Source organism: Carlito syrichta, unplaced genomic scaffold, assembly GCF_000164805.1.
Source record: "Carlito syrichta isolate Samal-C Ts95f unplaced genomic scaffold, Tarsius_syrichta-2.0.1 Scaffold304018, whole genome shotgun sequence".
In the NCBI taxonomy this organism is placed as follows: Eukaryota; Metazoa; Chordata; class Mammalia; order Primates; family Tarsiidae; genus Carlito; species Carlito syrichta.
This window is the reverse complement of record NW_007248114.1, coordinates 63,365-76,813: the sequence shown is the minus strand read 5'-3', so window position 1 is coordinate 76,813 and position 13,449 is coordinate 63,365. Positions and strand designations below refer to the sequence as shown.

The 13,449-nt window shown below is 41.9% G+C and overlaps 2 protein-coding genes across 4 annotated transcripts in view; one reads left to right on the top strand and one right to left on the bottom strand.

Moving 5' to 3' along the window:
• Positions 1–12,791, bottom strand: part of ACOT13 (acyl-CoA thioesterase 13) — a 21,839-nt gene extending 9,048 nt beyond the window's left edge. The window contains exon 1 of the mRNA XM_008059388.2: positions 12,547–12,791. Within this exon, the coding sequence (XP_008057579.1) occupies positions 12,547–12,627 (81 nt within the window). The 5' untranslated portion in view covers positions 12,628–12,791. The remainder of the gene's footprint in view (positions 1–12,546) is intronic.
• The window catches only part of TDP2 (tyrosyl-DNA phosphodiesterase 2), an 18,981-nt gene continuing 11,718 nt past the window's right edge, over positions 6,187–13,449 (top strand). The window contains exons 1-3 of one of the 3 annotated variants that reach the window (XM_021713065.1): positions 6,187–6,222; positions 13,089–13,217; positions 13,303–13,388. In XM_021713065.1, the coding sequence (XP_021568740.1) occupies positions 6,187–6,222; positions 13,089–13,217; positions 13,303–13,388 (251 nt within the window). Of the gene's footprint in view, positions 6,223–12,908; positions 13,389–13,449 lie in introns of those variants that run through there. The other 2 variants (XM_008059385.2, XM_021713064.1) reach the window with 2 other exon arrangements.

The window sequence follows — 13,449 nt, the reverse complement described above, 5'->3', positions numbered from 1 at the left end:
CAGGATTGTGGCATATGGCATGAGAAAGCTTCCATAAACATAAAAGTGTAAGCCATTCAAGAAGGGAGACTATATGAAAGACCATACATACAAACAGAAGCACAGAGAATAACAGAATATATTAGTGGATGAGAATTTTGCACGTGTGTATTTGTGAAACAGTCTTCTTAAGCAATTTGCCCTGATGATGGACACTGTTGATACCATGTTTGAAAGTGCAGATGCCAGGAGGTGTGTCTGTGGACAGTTCTGAATGTACCCTCATATAAGCAGGAAAGGAGGTAAAAAGAGAGAACACAGGATGTGGCAGTGTGATGAGGTACCAACAGTAACAAATAGATGACAGTCATGTTAAAGGGGTTCTGAAAGGGTATATGCTGTAAAAGCACAGTGGTTAGTGGTTCAGCCATGTTGCTATCAGTGCAGTATTTCTGCTTTATAATAAATGCATTCTTAGTAGTTTAATTACACAGTAGCTACAGATTAATGGCTAAGAGAACTGGCTGTGGAAGTAGACTTAGGCAAGATCATGAACTGAGGTTTCTTCACCTGTAAAGTGAAGATAATAGCACTGCCCATATCTGGTTTTGTAAAAATTAAGACAAAATTCAAATTAGGTAGAGAGGACAAGGCGTGGTATATCACAGGTGATCAAAACACTTCAGTTGCACCTAAGGATGCAATCAAACAAAGATACAAGGAACAAAAAACTATTATCAAATTGAATTTTTGGTTTGTATAGTTTGGCATGGGTTTTCTTAAAATTGTTTCTATTGCCAAGGTCTACTATGACTTAATTACTAAATTCTACAGACACTTGGCAGCCTCTCTCTCCCTGAGTGACCTCTCAGCACTGGTGACATGGTGAACCTTTCCTGGACTTCTCTTAACTCCCATGACACCACCTTCTTCTGGTTTTCCTCCTACTCCACCAGCTAAATCCGAATCTCCTTTGCTGGCTCTTACTCTGCAATGCCCACATGCAAGACTATCAAAAGCCATATTTGGTATCAGATTTACTCAGAAGGATATAGGACAAGTTGTCCAAATATAGGCAATACAGGGGAGTGTTAACAGCATGGGCTATGGAGCAGAGACCTCAGATTTAGATCTCACTTCCTAGGTAAAAGACCTTAGAAAGTTTAGCTTTCATTGTCTCATGTGTACAGGGGAGAAGATAATAGTGCAGTCATGTGCTACATAATGCATTTCCATTAATGACAGAGCACATATACAGTTTATTGAACTGAAAAATTCTTATTGCCTAGTGACACTGTAGCTGTCAAATGTCATAGCACAATGCATTACTCGTGTTTGTGGTGATGCTGGTATAAACAAACTTACTGCATTGCCAGTCATATAAAATTATAGCACATACAGTTATATATAGTATATAACACTATGATAATGTTAATAAATGACTAATGTATGTATTTATTGTACTATACTTTTTGCCCTTGAAGAGTGCTCCTTCTACTTTTATTTAGGGAAAAAAAAGTCAACTGTAAAACAGCCTCAGGCAGGACCTTCAGGAGGTGTTCCAGAAGAAGGCATTGTTGACAATGATGACAGCTCCATGTGTGTTATTGTCCTGAAGGCCTTCCAGTGGGTCAAGATGTGGAGGCGGAAGACAGTGATTTTGATGATTCTGGCCCTGTGTAGGCCTAGGCTAATATATGTGTTTATGTCATAGTTTTTAACAAAAAAGTTTAAATAGTAAAAGAAAAAAATTTAAAAACAGAAAAAAGCTTATAAAATAAGGATATAAAGAAAAATATTTTTAGCTGGGCACGGTGGCTCACACCTGTAATCCCAGCACTTTGGGAGGCGGAGGCGAGAGGATTACCTGAGCCCACGGATTTGAGACCAACCTGGGCAATTTGGCGAGACCTCGTCTCTACAACAGACCAAAAATTAGCCGGATGTGGTGGTGCATGCCTGTAGTTCCAGCTACTTGGAAAGATGAGGTGGAAGGATCACCTGAGCCCAGCAGGTTGAGGCTGTGGTGGCTGTGAGCGTGCCATTGCACTCTAGTCTGGGTGACAGAGTGAGGCTCTGACTCAAAAAAAAAGAAAAATATTTTTGTACAGCTATACAATGTGTTAGTGTATTAAGTTATTAAAAGAGTCAAAAGGCTAATTACAGGAAGTTAAGTTCATTATAGAAGAATTTTTTGTGATTTTAGTGTAGCCTAAGTACACAGTGTTCATAAAATCTACAGTAGTGGACAGTAATGTCCTAGGCTTTCACATTCACTTACCACTCACTCACTGTCTCACCCAGAGCAACTTCCAGTCCTGCAAACTCAATTCATGGTAAGTACTCTATAAAGTTGTACCATTTTTATCTTTTATATCATATTTTTACTGTACCTTTTCTATATTGAGATATGCTCAAATACCTAAATACTTACTATTGTATTACAATTGAATTTAGTACAGTCACATGCTATACAGGGTTATAGTCTAGGAGCAATAGACTGTACCCTACAGCCTAGGAGTATAGCAGGTTGTGCCATCTACACCTGTGTAAGTATACTCTATGATATTTGCAAAAAGACAAAAGTGCCTAAAAACCATTTCTCATAATGTTTCTCTGTTGTAAAATGACACATGACTTTACCTACCTTACATGGTTGTTGTGAGGGTGAAAATAATGTAAGGGGAAATAAAGTATCAGTGCAGTGTCTGGCTCAGAGTATTCAATAAATGTTAGTTATTACTGAAAGTATCAGACCTGTGAAAATGACCCCTGCCTACCAGCTTTTCTCTTTGCAATCAGATCTTTCAGTCTGCTAAGTTTAAAAGGCTTGAACAAACAATATCCAAGAGGTTTTGGAAGGTAACTATGATCCTATTAGGCCTCCTGACTTCTACTCCGTGGTTCACTTTCTTTCTATGCTTACCTCCATGTACCTGATTGTAAAAGTATCGGCTTACCAGATAATCCTCTAAGTACTCAAGATGTATTCAAAGTCCTCTAATATAAGTACTGAAGATGTATGTGTCGTAAAGCAACTCCATGGGCAGTGGAAAGGAGTGATAAATCTAATAAGCAATTCCAGTCATGGCAAATTTAAGATAAATAAAAGCTCTTAAGGCAAACAGTCCAAGAGGTGAAATTTTTAAAAACACTCCTTTCATCACTCCTTTTTCTCTCATATCCCACCTATCTATCAGCAAATTCTGCCAGCTTTATCTTCAAATATATCCCAATCAAGTCCCCATCCCCCACAGACATAAATCATTGAGTCCACTCTGGTCCAAGTCACCATCATTTATCTCCTAAGTTGCTGCAATTGCCTTCTAACTTATCTCTATGTCTGCCTTTACCCCCCATGTCTAGTCTTGCTATTAGCAACAAGAGCACTCCTTTGAAAATATAGACGGTCCCTGACTTACAACTTTATTTTATTTTGAACTGGAGTCTCACTCTGTCACCCAGGCTGGAGTGCAGTGGCATGCTCCCAGTCATTGCAGCCTCAACCTGCTGGGCTCAGGCGATCCTTCTGCCTCAGTCTTCCAAGTAGCTGGAACTACAGGTGTGTGCTACCACGGCCAGCTAATTTATTTTATGTTTGAGTTGGAGTCTCACTCTATCACCCAGGCCGGAGGGCAGTGACATGCTCCCGGCCACCGCAGCCTCGACCAGCTGGGTTGGTGATCCTTCCACCCCAGCCTTCCAGGTAGCTGGAACTACAGGCACGTGCCACCATGCCCAGCTAATTTTTTGATTTATTGCAGAGATGAGGTCTCACCAAGTTGCCCAGGCTGGTCTCGAGCCTGTGGGCTCAGGCAATCTTCTCACTTTGGCCTCCCAAAGTGCTGGGATTATAGGCGTGAGCCACCACACCCAGCCTGATTTACAACTTTAGAACAGTACAAAAGTCATATGCATTTAGAACAATCCTTGACTTCTGTTATATCCAGATAAACCCTTCATAAGTTGAAAAAAAATCTCAATTTACAATGAGTTCATCCTCATGTGACCCCATTGTAAGTCAAAGAGCAGCTGTACAAGTCAAATTCCATCATTCTCTTGCTTAAAGCCCTTTCTAATGGAGCTCCATTTCATTAAAGTAAAAGCTGAAGTCCTTATAGAGACTGAGCTTGATCTCATCTCATCTACAACTCACCCCCTTACTAGCTTCATCTGTGCTCCATCACACTAGTTTCCTTGGGATTCCCCTTCAGATACTGCAAGTACTGTAGTCTCAGGGCCTTGACACTTGTTTCACTTCCTGGGACACTCTTCCCCTTCAGTATCCATGACTTGCTCAAGTCTTTGTTGAAATGTCAGTATTTCAGTGACACTTTTCCAGATGATATCTAAAATTGAACTCTTGGAAAAAAAAAGAACTCCATAGAATATACATTTTTGGTGGGGAGGCAGGGGAAAAAATTTTAAGTTCTCCTGAAGCAATACTTTCTATCCTCCATCTTTATTTTTCTTTATAACACTTATCACCACCTAACGTCCTATATATTTTATTAAGTTATTTTGTTTAGTGTTTGATTTGCTCCACTAAAATATAACTTCCACTGAGTGCAGAGATTTTTGTCAGTTTTGTTCACGGACATATCTCTAGATATGTCTAGATATCTCTAGGCACCTAGAATGGTGCCTAGCACATAATAGGCACTCCTGAAGGTCAATTAGGAGCATTCTATAACAATATACCCAGAATTTAGTGGTTTCAGCAACTTGAGTGAACAAACTATAGACAGAACCTTCTATGTAAAAGTCATTCTACTGCACACTTTCCACTAGATACTGCAGTTTCCTTCCACAAATGCTGCTTTTTTTTGAGTTGGAGTCTCACGCTATCGCCCAGACTGGAGTGCAGTGGCCGCTCCAGGCCACCGTAGCCTCGACCTGCTGGGCTCCGGTGAGCCTTCCACCTCAGCCTTCCAAGTAGCCAGAATTACAGGCATGCACTACCACGCCCGGCTGATTTTTTTGATTTATTGCAGAGATGTGGTCTCGCCGCCTGGGCGGGTCTTGAACCCGCCGGCTCAGGCAATCCACTCACCTCAGCCTCCCAAAGGCGCGGGATTACAGGATGAGCCACCAAGCCCGGCCACAAATGCTTATTAAGCATATACTATGAACTCGCTCCCAGAGATCTCTCAGTGAGAAGGGGGAAGACAGACAAATGAGCAGACATTTTCAATAATATACAGTAAGTCCTATAACAAAAGTTAGTCAAGGTGCAGAAGTTAATCAGAGGAAGACATTTGGGGCTGCCAAGAAAGACTTCTCAGGGACAAGCCTGGTTACCTGAAAGGATTTTGAAGGATAAAAGTAAAATAGCAGGCAACTGGGGCGAGGGCCGAGAATCCAAAGGTATGATGCTGCCCTACTCCCTAGAGTGTGCACAAACCAGCAGAGGTTAGAAGAGAAGGCCCAAAATAATAAGAGTAGGCAAATTAATGCCATGGGAGGCAAAACAAAACACTAGGCCAGAGCAAAGAGTAATTTAATTAAATATTCCCTGAAGATCTAGCCAAGGTGAAGTAACACTCTACTTTTGTTCACTGAAAGAGTGGTAGTGGTGAAAGATGTGTTATGAAAGATTAAAAACAATCACTGTCTCATTAAAACAAAGTTTATGAGAAAAAAATCACTGTATTTATTACCAAAGGCTGGTAAGTGGCAGATTTTAGTGACTCATTCTAGAATGCTTATAAAGGTTGGTGCTCAGAAGGCCTCTATTACATTAATCCCATTGACAAGATTTCTCTTTTTTTTACATGTCTAACTCATTTTTATCATGGTGTCTTGATACAGTCAATTCCAAAGCTCTTTTTCAACTACTTCTGTCAATATATATATATATTTTTAATTTTTATTATAAAGATGTGGGGTACAATTCAGGGTTAGGTATACAAACATTGATCATGCAGGCACCCCTGTTGATGAAGTATGCCCCTCCCTCTCCTAGCAGTTTCTCTCAACTGCCAATCCCACTCCCCCTTCCCCCAGTTTCCCATTACTGCCAATCGCTTTCTTATAGCATTATAATTGTTCAAGGTTCTCTTATGAGTAAGAACATATGGAACTCTGTTCTTTGTTTCTGTGATAAATCACTGAGTATGACTGACTCCAAATCCATCCAGGCTACTGCAAAGTCCATATATTTGTCCTTCTTTATTGACAAATATATGCATATAAGATTTCTCTTATATGCAGATTCTCAACTGCCTTGAACCTGGAAAAGCAGTACTGACAGAGAAGGAGCCTTCCTTATTCCTTCTTTTTTTCAGTTGGAGTCTCACTCTGAGCCCGCGGGGAGTCTCACCAGCGGGCTCAGGCAATCCACTTTCCTCCACCTCCCAAAGCGCTGGGATTACAGGCTGAGCCACCGAGCCCAGCCTATCCCTTCTTCTATATGAGAGTTTAGGTAATATCTGTTCACTTCTCCAGTTCTTTTCCAAAGGGTGAAAGCCCAAAATTGTGTAAAATTTTTGCAACTGAGTTATAGTTTGGAATCTAGTACCTGATTAGAGAGCAGTTCCCAGGAGAGAAGGAGACCCTGAAGGAATGCAAGCATGGTAAACAAAGGCCAGGGTAAAGCCACAAAGAAGTTTAAATAATCTTTTTCACGGAGGAATAGCTTTCTACAAAGTCCTGGAACTCCTAGAGTGTTTGATTAAAAATCATTCTTTTTGTTTAGTATTCTGTTCTTAATTCAGCAGTAACTCGAAGGACCTACACAGAGAAAACTAAACTTTAACTATCTTCCGTGGCAGAGGAAATGCATTTTTCATTTGTCTTCAAATTTGTCATCCTTTCATCACCACTAAAATTATACATTAATTTTACAAAATATTAATATTTGCTGTGAGTAGGGATGTCAAATTCCTTTCTCCTACAATATGAGTAACTTATTGAATTCATTATTTCACTAATTATATGTTGATTATTTAAATCCTGAGTCATTTAACTTGTTTTCTTCTCTTTATTAGAGTTTTAATTATAAAAATGAAAACATTAATTTTACAGAAATAAAACTGTATAGAGGTACAATTTCCTACCTAATACCCCTTCAGTGCTGAATATCATTCCATACCTTTCTCCAGGCTCACTGAAACACACACATGAGCGGGAACTCCCCCAAAACACTGAAATGTATTTATAAAAAATTGTTTATACAATGTTTAAACTTCAGTCACTTTCAAAGCACTCTCTGTTTGATGCAATACACCTATTGAGACGCTTTTTCCACTGCTCAAAAGTTTTGAATTCATCAATTTTAATGCCTTTTAATTCTTCTGCTGTTTTTTGTTTCACCTCTTCCACATTGGCAAAACATTTCCCTTTGAGAACTTTTTTCATATGGGGAAAACAAGCAAACAGAAAAAGTCACTCAGGCAAAATCAGGTGAATAGAGAGGGTGGGGGCATGGGGGGGTCATCACATTTTTGGTCAAAAACTGCTGAACACTCAGCGTGGTGTGGGCAGGTGCTCATATATCACCCAACATGAAATGGGTAAATGTATTGAAAGATTCTCCAAAAAGAAATTCACTGAAGCTGAATGCAGTCTCTCACAGTAATGCTAGTTGGTACACCGATGCCATGGGATTCCTAGAACACTCACCTAGCCTGTACTACAAAGGGTCTGCCCTCCAGAAAACAATTCTGGTCTGTTTTTTGGTCCCCCTCGTGTGTGTGTGTATTCATAGCCACCATGCCTACCCCTTATTTTGACTGTTAGCCTTTGTTCTAAGTCAAGGTTTTTCAACCTCAGCACTATGGACATTTAGATTGAATAATTCTTTGTTACAAGGACATGCAGGATAGATGTGTGCAATGGACAGACTTATATACATTGCAGCATCTTTACTGTTCCCAATAAATCAGCCATTTCTCCAGCCCTATTTATTTTTATTCAATTTGTTTTAGAGATGAGATCTATTTTGCCCAGGCTAGCCTCAAGCCCCTGGACTCCAGTGATCCTCCCACTTAGCATCCCGATTAGCAGAGACTACTGGCACACCACCCTGCCCAGCCTATAGCCCAATGTATAGTAGATCTCTTTCAATAGTTGTTCAAACTATTGCTTGAGATACACATTATTTCCATATATATATATATAATATATATATATATATATTTTAATTTAAATTTAAATTTTTTTTTGAGTTGGCGTCTGGTCTCAGTCTGTTGCCCAAACTGGAGTGCAGTGGCACGATCACAGCTCACCGCAGCCTTGACTTTCTGTGCTCAGGCATTCCTTCTGCCTCAGCCTCTACAAGTAGCTGGGACTACAGGCGCATGCCACCACACCCAGCTAATTTTTTAATATTCTGTAGAGACAAGGTCTTGCTATGTTGCCCAGGCTGGTCTCAAAATCCTGGGCTCAAGCAATCCTCCTGCCTCGGCCTTCCAAAGTGCTGGGATTACAGGCTTGAGCCACTATGCCTACCCCTTATTTTGACTGTTAGGGTTTGTTCTAAGTCAAGGTTTTTCAACCTCAGCACTATGGACATTCAGATTGGATAATTCTTTGTTACAAGGACATGCAGGATAGATGTATGCAATGGACAGATTTAGCAGCATTCCTGGACTTCATTCATTAGATGCCAGTAATAGCATCCCTCAAAAACGTCTTCAGACTTTGCCTATGTCCCTTGGGGAGCAAAATCACTCCCAACTGAGCACCACTTGTTTAGGTCATATTACCTTAAATTTTATAGTGAAAGGAAAGGGACTATATTCACAACTAGACATACAAATTACCATGCATAAATACATAATTGACCCCTAGCCACTCTGCCCACATGAAACATAAACCACCACAAAACCTCTTTTGGGTCAAATTAGCAAACACAGAGTACCTACTATTGTTACAGGCTAAAGAGTCTATTTTGTTTATATTAAAGTCATTTAGAAAAGACTTAGAAACTTGTATTAAGCTAAGCTGAGATGGGCTAAGTGTAGAAGCCATTTGAATTTAAAAGTGAACATTTTTCTTTGTCCCCCTCTTCAATGTCCTTGGATCTAGTAACTGTTGCTGATTCTGAAGGGAACACAACCATCTTCACTGAGCCCCCTCATAAGCAGGAGACACACACAAAAACTGCATGTCCCTGGAAAAGCCTCCACCGGACCTAGATAAGAAATGGGCTCTGCTGAAACTTTCTAAAACCTAGAAATGTATCTGTTCCCCTAGTCTCTAAATGACAACTGCTTTCTTTCATGCCTTTGTATTAATTTTATGTATAATGCTTAATTAAGCTATGTGAACCAGAACTCCTGGAATAAGCAAAAAACCATAACCAACTAGAAAGTACGCAGCCCCAAAGTGTTCGAGGTAACTGAACTTAGAAGAATGGCAGGACTGATGTAATCTGAGCACCAGTCTGTGACGGTAACTGTTTGGAATCTGATTAAGAAAGAACTGATTAGCCGTCCTAAGACACGTAGTCATTATTAATAACAGGGAAAAGATAAGAAACTGTATGTTTTATTATAAATACTCGATGCAAATTGGTGGCTACACAGCCTGTTCCCTGATCCCATGGTATTAGAATACAATTCCTTATTTCTTCCAGCTTTCTGCTTCTCATATTTGATTGACCGTGAGGGAAGAGTCCAATTGTTGGATCGGGCCATAACACTGTTATTGATCTGTGTCATTTAATAGTCACTAGTTACATGCCAGTCAGCATTAAACAATTGCAATGTGGCTAGTCTGAATTGAGAAGTTGTGTCTTGCCAGGAGGCAATAACTCAAGTATACCCCAAGAATGCCCCTGTGTTCTTTGATGAAGGTTTGTTCAGTGTTCTGAGGTAAGGACTCTGGGAAAAGCCAACCTGGATGTTTATGCCACACCTATAAAGAAAACTGGATGTGCAAGGAACCAAGACCAGTTGTTTTGAGCTAGGTGGAGGTTGCTAAGCAGAGGTTACTATGTGAAAGTTACTATATATTCAACAAGCTTGTCACAATGGTAGCAGGTTTTGTTTTGTTTTGTTTTTCCCCCCTGTTCAGCCGGCTGTCCTTGGACAGAGCTGATCATTGGCTGTCTCTGGGTCTTTTTTCCAGCCTCTCTGACACTGTGCTATCCTTGTTGGACTCACTGAAGGTTTGGCACCAACAGAAGTGCCGCAAGTATAAAGTTCACACCGGAGTTAAGTGTGGAAAGATTTGGGACTTTTAAATATTGATTACATGTTAAAAGTATCTTGGGTATACTGTTACTCATAATACTAAAATAAATTTCACTTATTTATTTTACTTTTCAAAATGTGGCCATTAAACAGTTTATAATTACACACTTGACTCACATTTGTAGCTTGCATTGTATTTCTACCTGACAGTGGCTAGTGCTAGTCTAGACTTAGACTAGTGTGTACCACTTCAACCTTACTGCAACTTCTGAGAAGCTCTATACTTCTGGTTCACCAGGCATATCAATCTTCTTAGAAGGCAAGTTACCACAACTGCCAACTCAGGCAAGAATGTAGTCTATAACTGTTCCAGAGTGTATATTCAAGGAATGAAGAGTTTAACCAGATATGTTATAAGCTAAAAAAGGCCATTTTGGTTATATTGGAACAGTCATTTAGAAAAGACTTAAAAACTTGTATTCTTTTGTTGCTGACCTGGGCTAAAAGCAAAAGCTGCTTGGATTCAAAAGTGTACATTTTTCCTATTTGCTCCCACTCCTCTGCTGCTCCTCTCCTAACACAACCTTGCCTGACCAGTCAACCTTATCTAATAAGCCATTGCTGGTACTGAAAAATAAACAGACGGGCAAGTCAGACTAGCTAATGCTTAGGAGAGTAGAACAAAGTTGACAGGAATGTGTCTGCATTGCCCACTTCCCCTCCATCTGTGAATACAAGGACATCGGACTGTTACAGGTCAGGGCTCTGGGAATAAAAGATTGTTACAGTTATGTTTTAAAACAATTTAAAGTTATCATCTTAAATGTTATGAGTTTGCCCTCCAAATATTGCAATTGTCTGCCCCTTCCTCTAAAAAAAACTGTAAGAGAACATATTGTAAATTCCAAAATGTTATCTAAAATGTCAGTATAACCAGGAGACTTAGTGTCATGTCAGCAGTAACACATCAAGAATTGTTAATGTAAATTTTGAGTCAAGCTAATACTGCACAAAGGCTTCAAACTCAGGGTGTGTGAAGGGCTATATGTTTTGGGTATAAATACTGGAATAACTTTGTGTTGCTTTAAGTGGGTTTTGGGGGGGTGCAATGAGGCTGACCCATCTCCCTATAACCTGGTTATAGAAATTAAACACTTCCTTTACTCTCAGTCTCAGCCTCTCGTATTTTAATTGGCCACAAGGGATAGCAGCCGATTTATTGGATCAGGACGTAACAGATACTCAAAGACAATCCTACCCATGACAAAATTTTCACAAGAAGATACACAATTAGTAAGGTTGCTGAAAGCTTAATAAGGAAAATGGTTACCGAGTGTTTAAGAAATTAAATTTCCCTTGGACCAATACATCCGTTTTTGGAATATTTTCTTTCAAAAAGTCACTGTCAAATAGTAATATGTCCTTGCATTTTATACTGTTTGCTTTTTTAAAAACACTAAATGCATTTATCTAAGTATTCTTTGTTTTAATAGTTAGGAACAGCTATTATTTACGTTGTTAAAATACAGCCTGAGAATTGTGTTACAGGAAGATTTACAAACAGCAGTGGATCCATGTTTAAACTCCACTTCCAGATTACTTCAATGTTCTCAGTACTCTTAATCAGAAAAACAGGCATGCAGCCATTAAAACATTTAGGAGAATCCCTAAAAGTTCTTAGGTTAAATGTCTTCCAAATCTGACAATACCAAGGGCTTTTATTATTCTTGCTTATTTATAAATGCTTCCCATGGAACATGATGTTCTTCTTACAAAGACATTGAAAACTAGGAGTCTGGGCTGGTTCATGTGAAAGAGGGCAGAGACAGGCCTTGCCTCACTCTGGGGCACATTGCTTCGCTGCTTCCCCAAATAAATCTCTTAAGACACCCTCGGACTTTGCATGTGCTGACCTCTGAAATGCACTTCATCTTCCTCCACCGGCTGAATGCCTCTGCGAAATCTCCCAAACCACTACAGGGGAACAACTTCTCCCTTTGTTCATCTCTCTACCACATCTCTACCAAAGTATGCAGGCACTTGGCTTTCAAACCTTACTGCAATTATTTATCTTCCAATTTTCTTGACTGTAGAGTGCCTTAAATATAGAGGCAGCCTTTTACTTTTTCCCCCAGAGCCCTGCAGGCGCTTGGTGAAAGATCGAACCCCAGTCTTTCCCAGTTCTAGAACTAAGGAATTCAGTCCCCACGAGTCAAAACCGTACTCATCTAAGTTTAGATGCGAACGAAGATCTACGCGTTCGATCCCGCATCTATAGGCGCTCCATTAAAGTAATCATTAGTACCAAGGTGAATTTACAGGCGTACGCGAATAGAACCTAACAAGACGTATTTATTCAGCGCCCACAACGCGCCAAGCACAGTGCTTTCCTTCCCTTCATTAGAAGCCGAGGCTTCGCCTCCAATACCTTTTCCAAAATTTTATCAAAACCGCCAGCATTGGCCAGGGCCTTCATCACCTCCCGCAGATTCTGACTCATGAAGCTCATCGTGGACAGCTTTTCGGCTTTTGGGCTCTCCGCAAGAATGAACTTCGGAAAAGCCGGAAGCCCAGAAGTTCGCGAAAGGACACAGACGACGAAACGACCGCAACCTTCTCCGCCCCACCGCGCGCGAGCGACCCAGCGTCGCGCGCACCCGCCGCCACCGGTCCCCAGCGGCTCGCGCACTGACGTTCCGCGCCAGTCTGTGACCGAGCGCGCACGCGCATTTCGTCCGCCTCCGCCTCCGCCTCGGCCGGCTCGCCGGGCTCGCCGCCGCACTTACCGCCTCCGAGGGCGGAGCGCGTTTCCCCGCCGGGCGGTTGATGCGGGTGTGCCGGGGAGCGCGCGCTTGCGCAGAGCCCAGCGTTGGCCGCCGGTTCCTGGTGTGGGGGCGGTGAGGAGGCCGCGAGCGGATGGAGCAGGAGCGCGGACCGGAGGGCGGGGCGGAGGCGGAGGCGGAGGCGGAGGCGGCGGGAGATGAGGGCGAGCCTGAGGCGAAGAAGCGGCGACTTCTGTGTGTGGAGTTCGCCTCGGTGGCGAGCTGTGACCCCGCCGTGGCTCAGTGCTACCTGGCCGAGAACGACTGGGAGATGGAAGTACGCGCTTGCTGTCCCGCGCTCGCGCTCCTTCACGTGGGTGGGTGGAGCGCCTCAGTCTCACGCCTGTGCCTTCGCTTTTCAGAGAGCGCTCAACTCCTACTTTGAGCCGCTGGCGGAGGAGAGCGCTGCGGAGAGCCGCCCCGACACCCCCTCTGGGCCCAAGACCTAGTAAGTGGGGCGGGGCGCGGGGCGCGGGGCGCAGCCCGCAGCCCAGGCGGAGGCGGGGTAA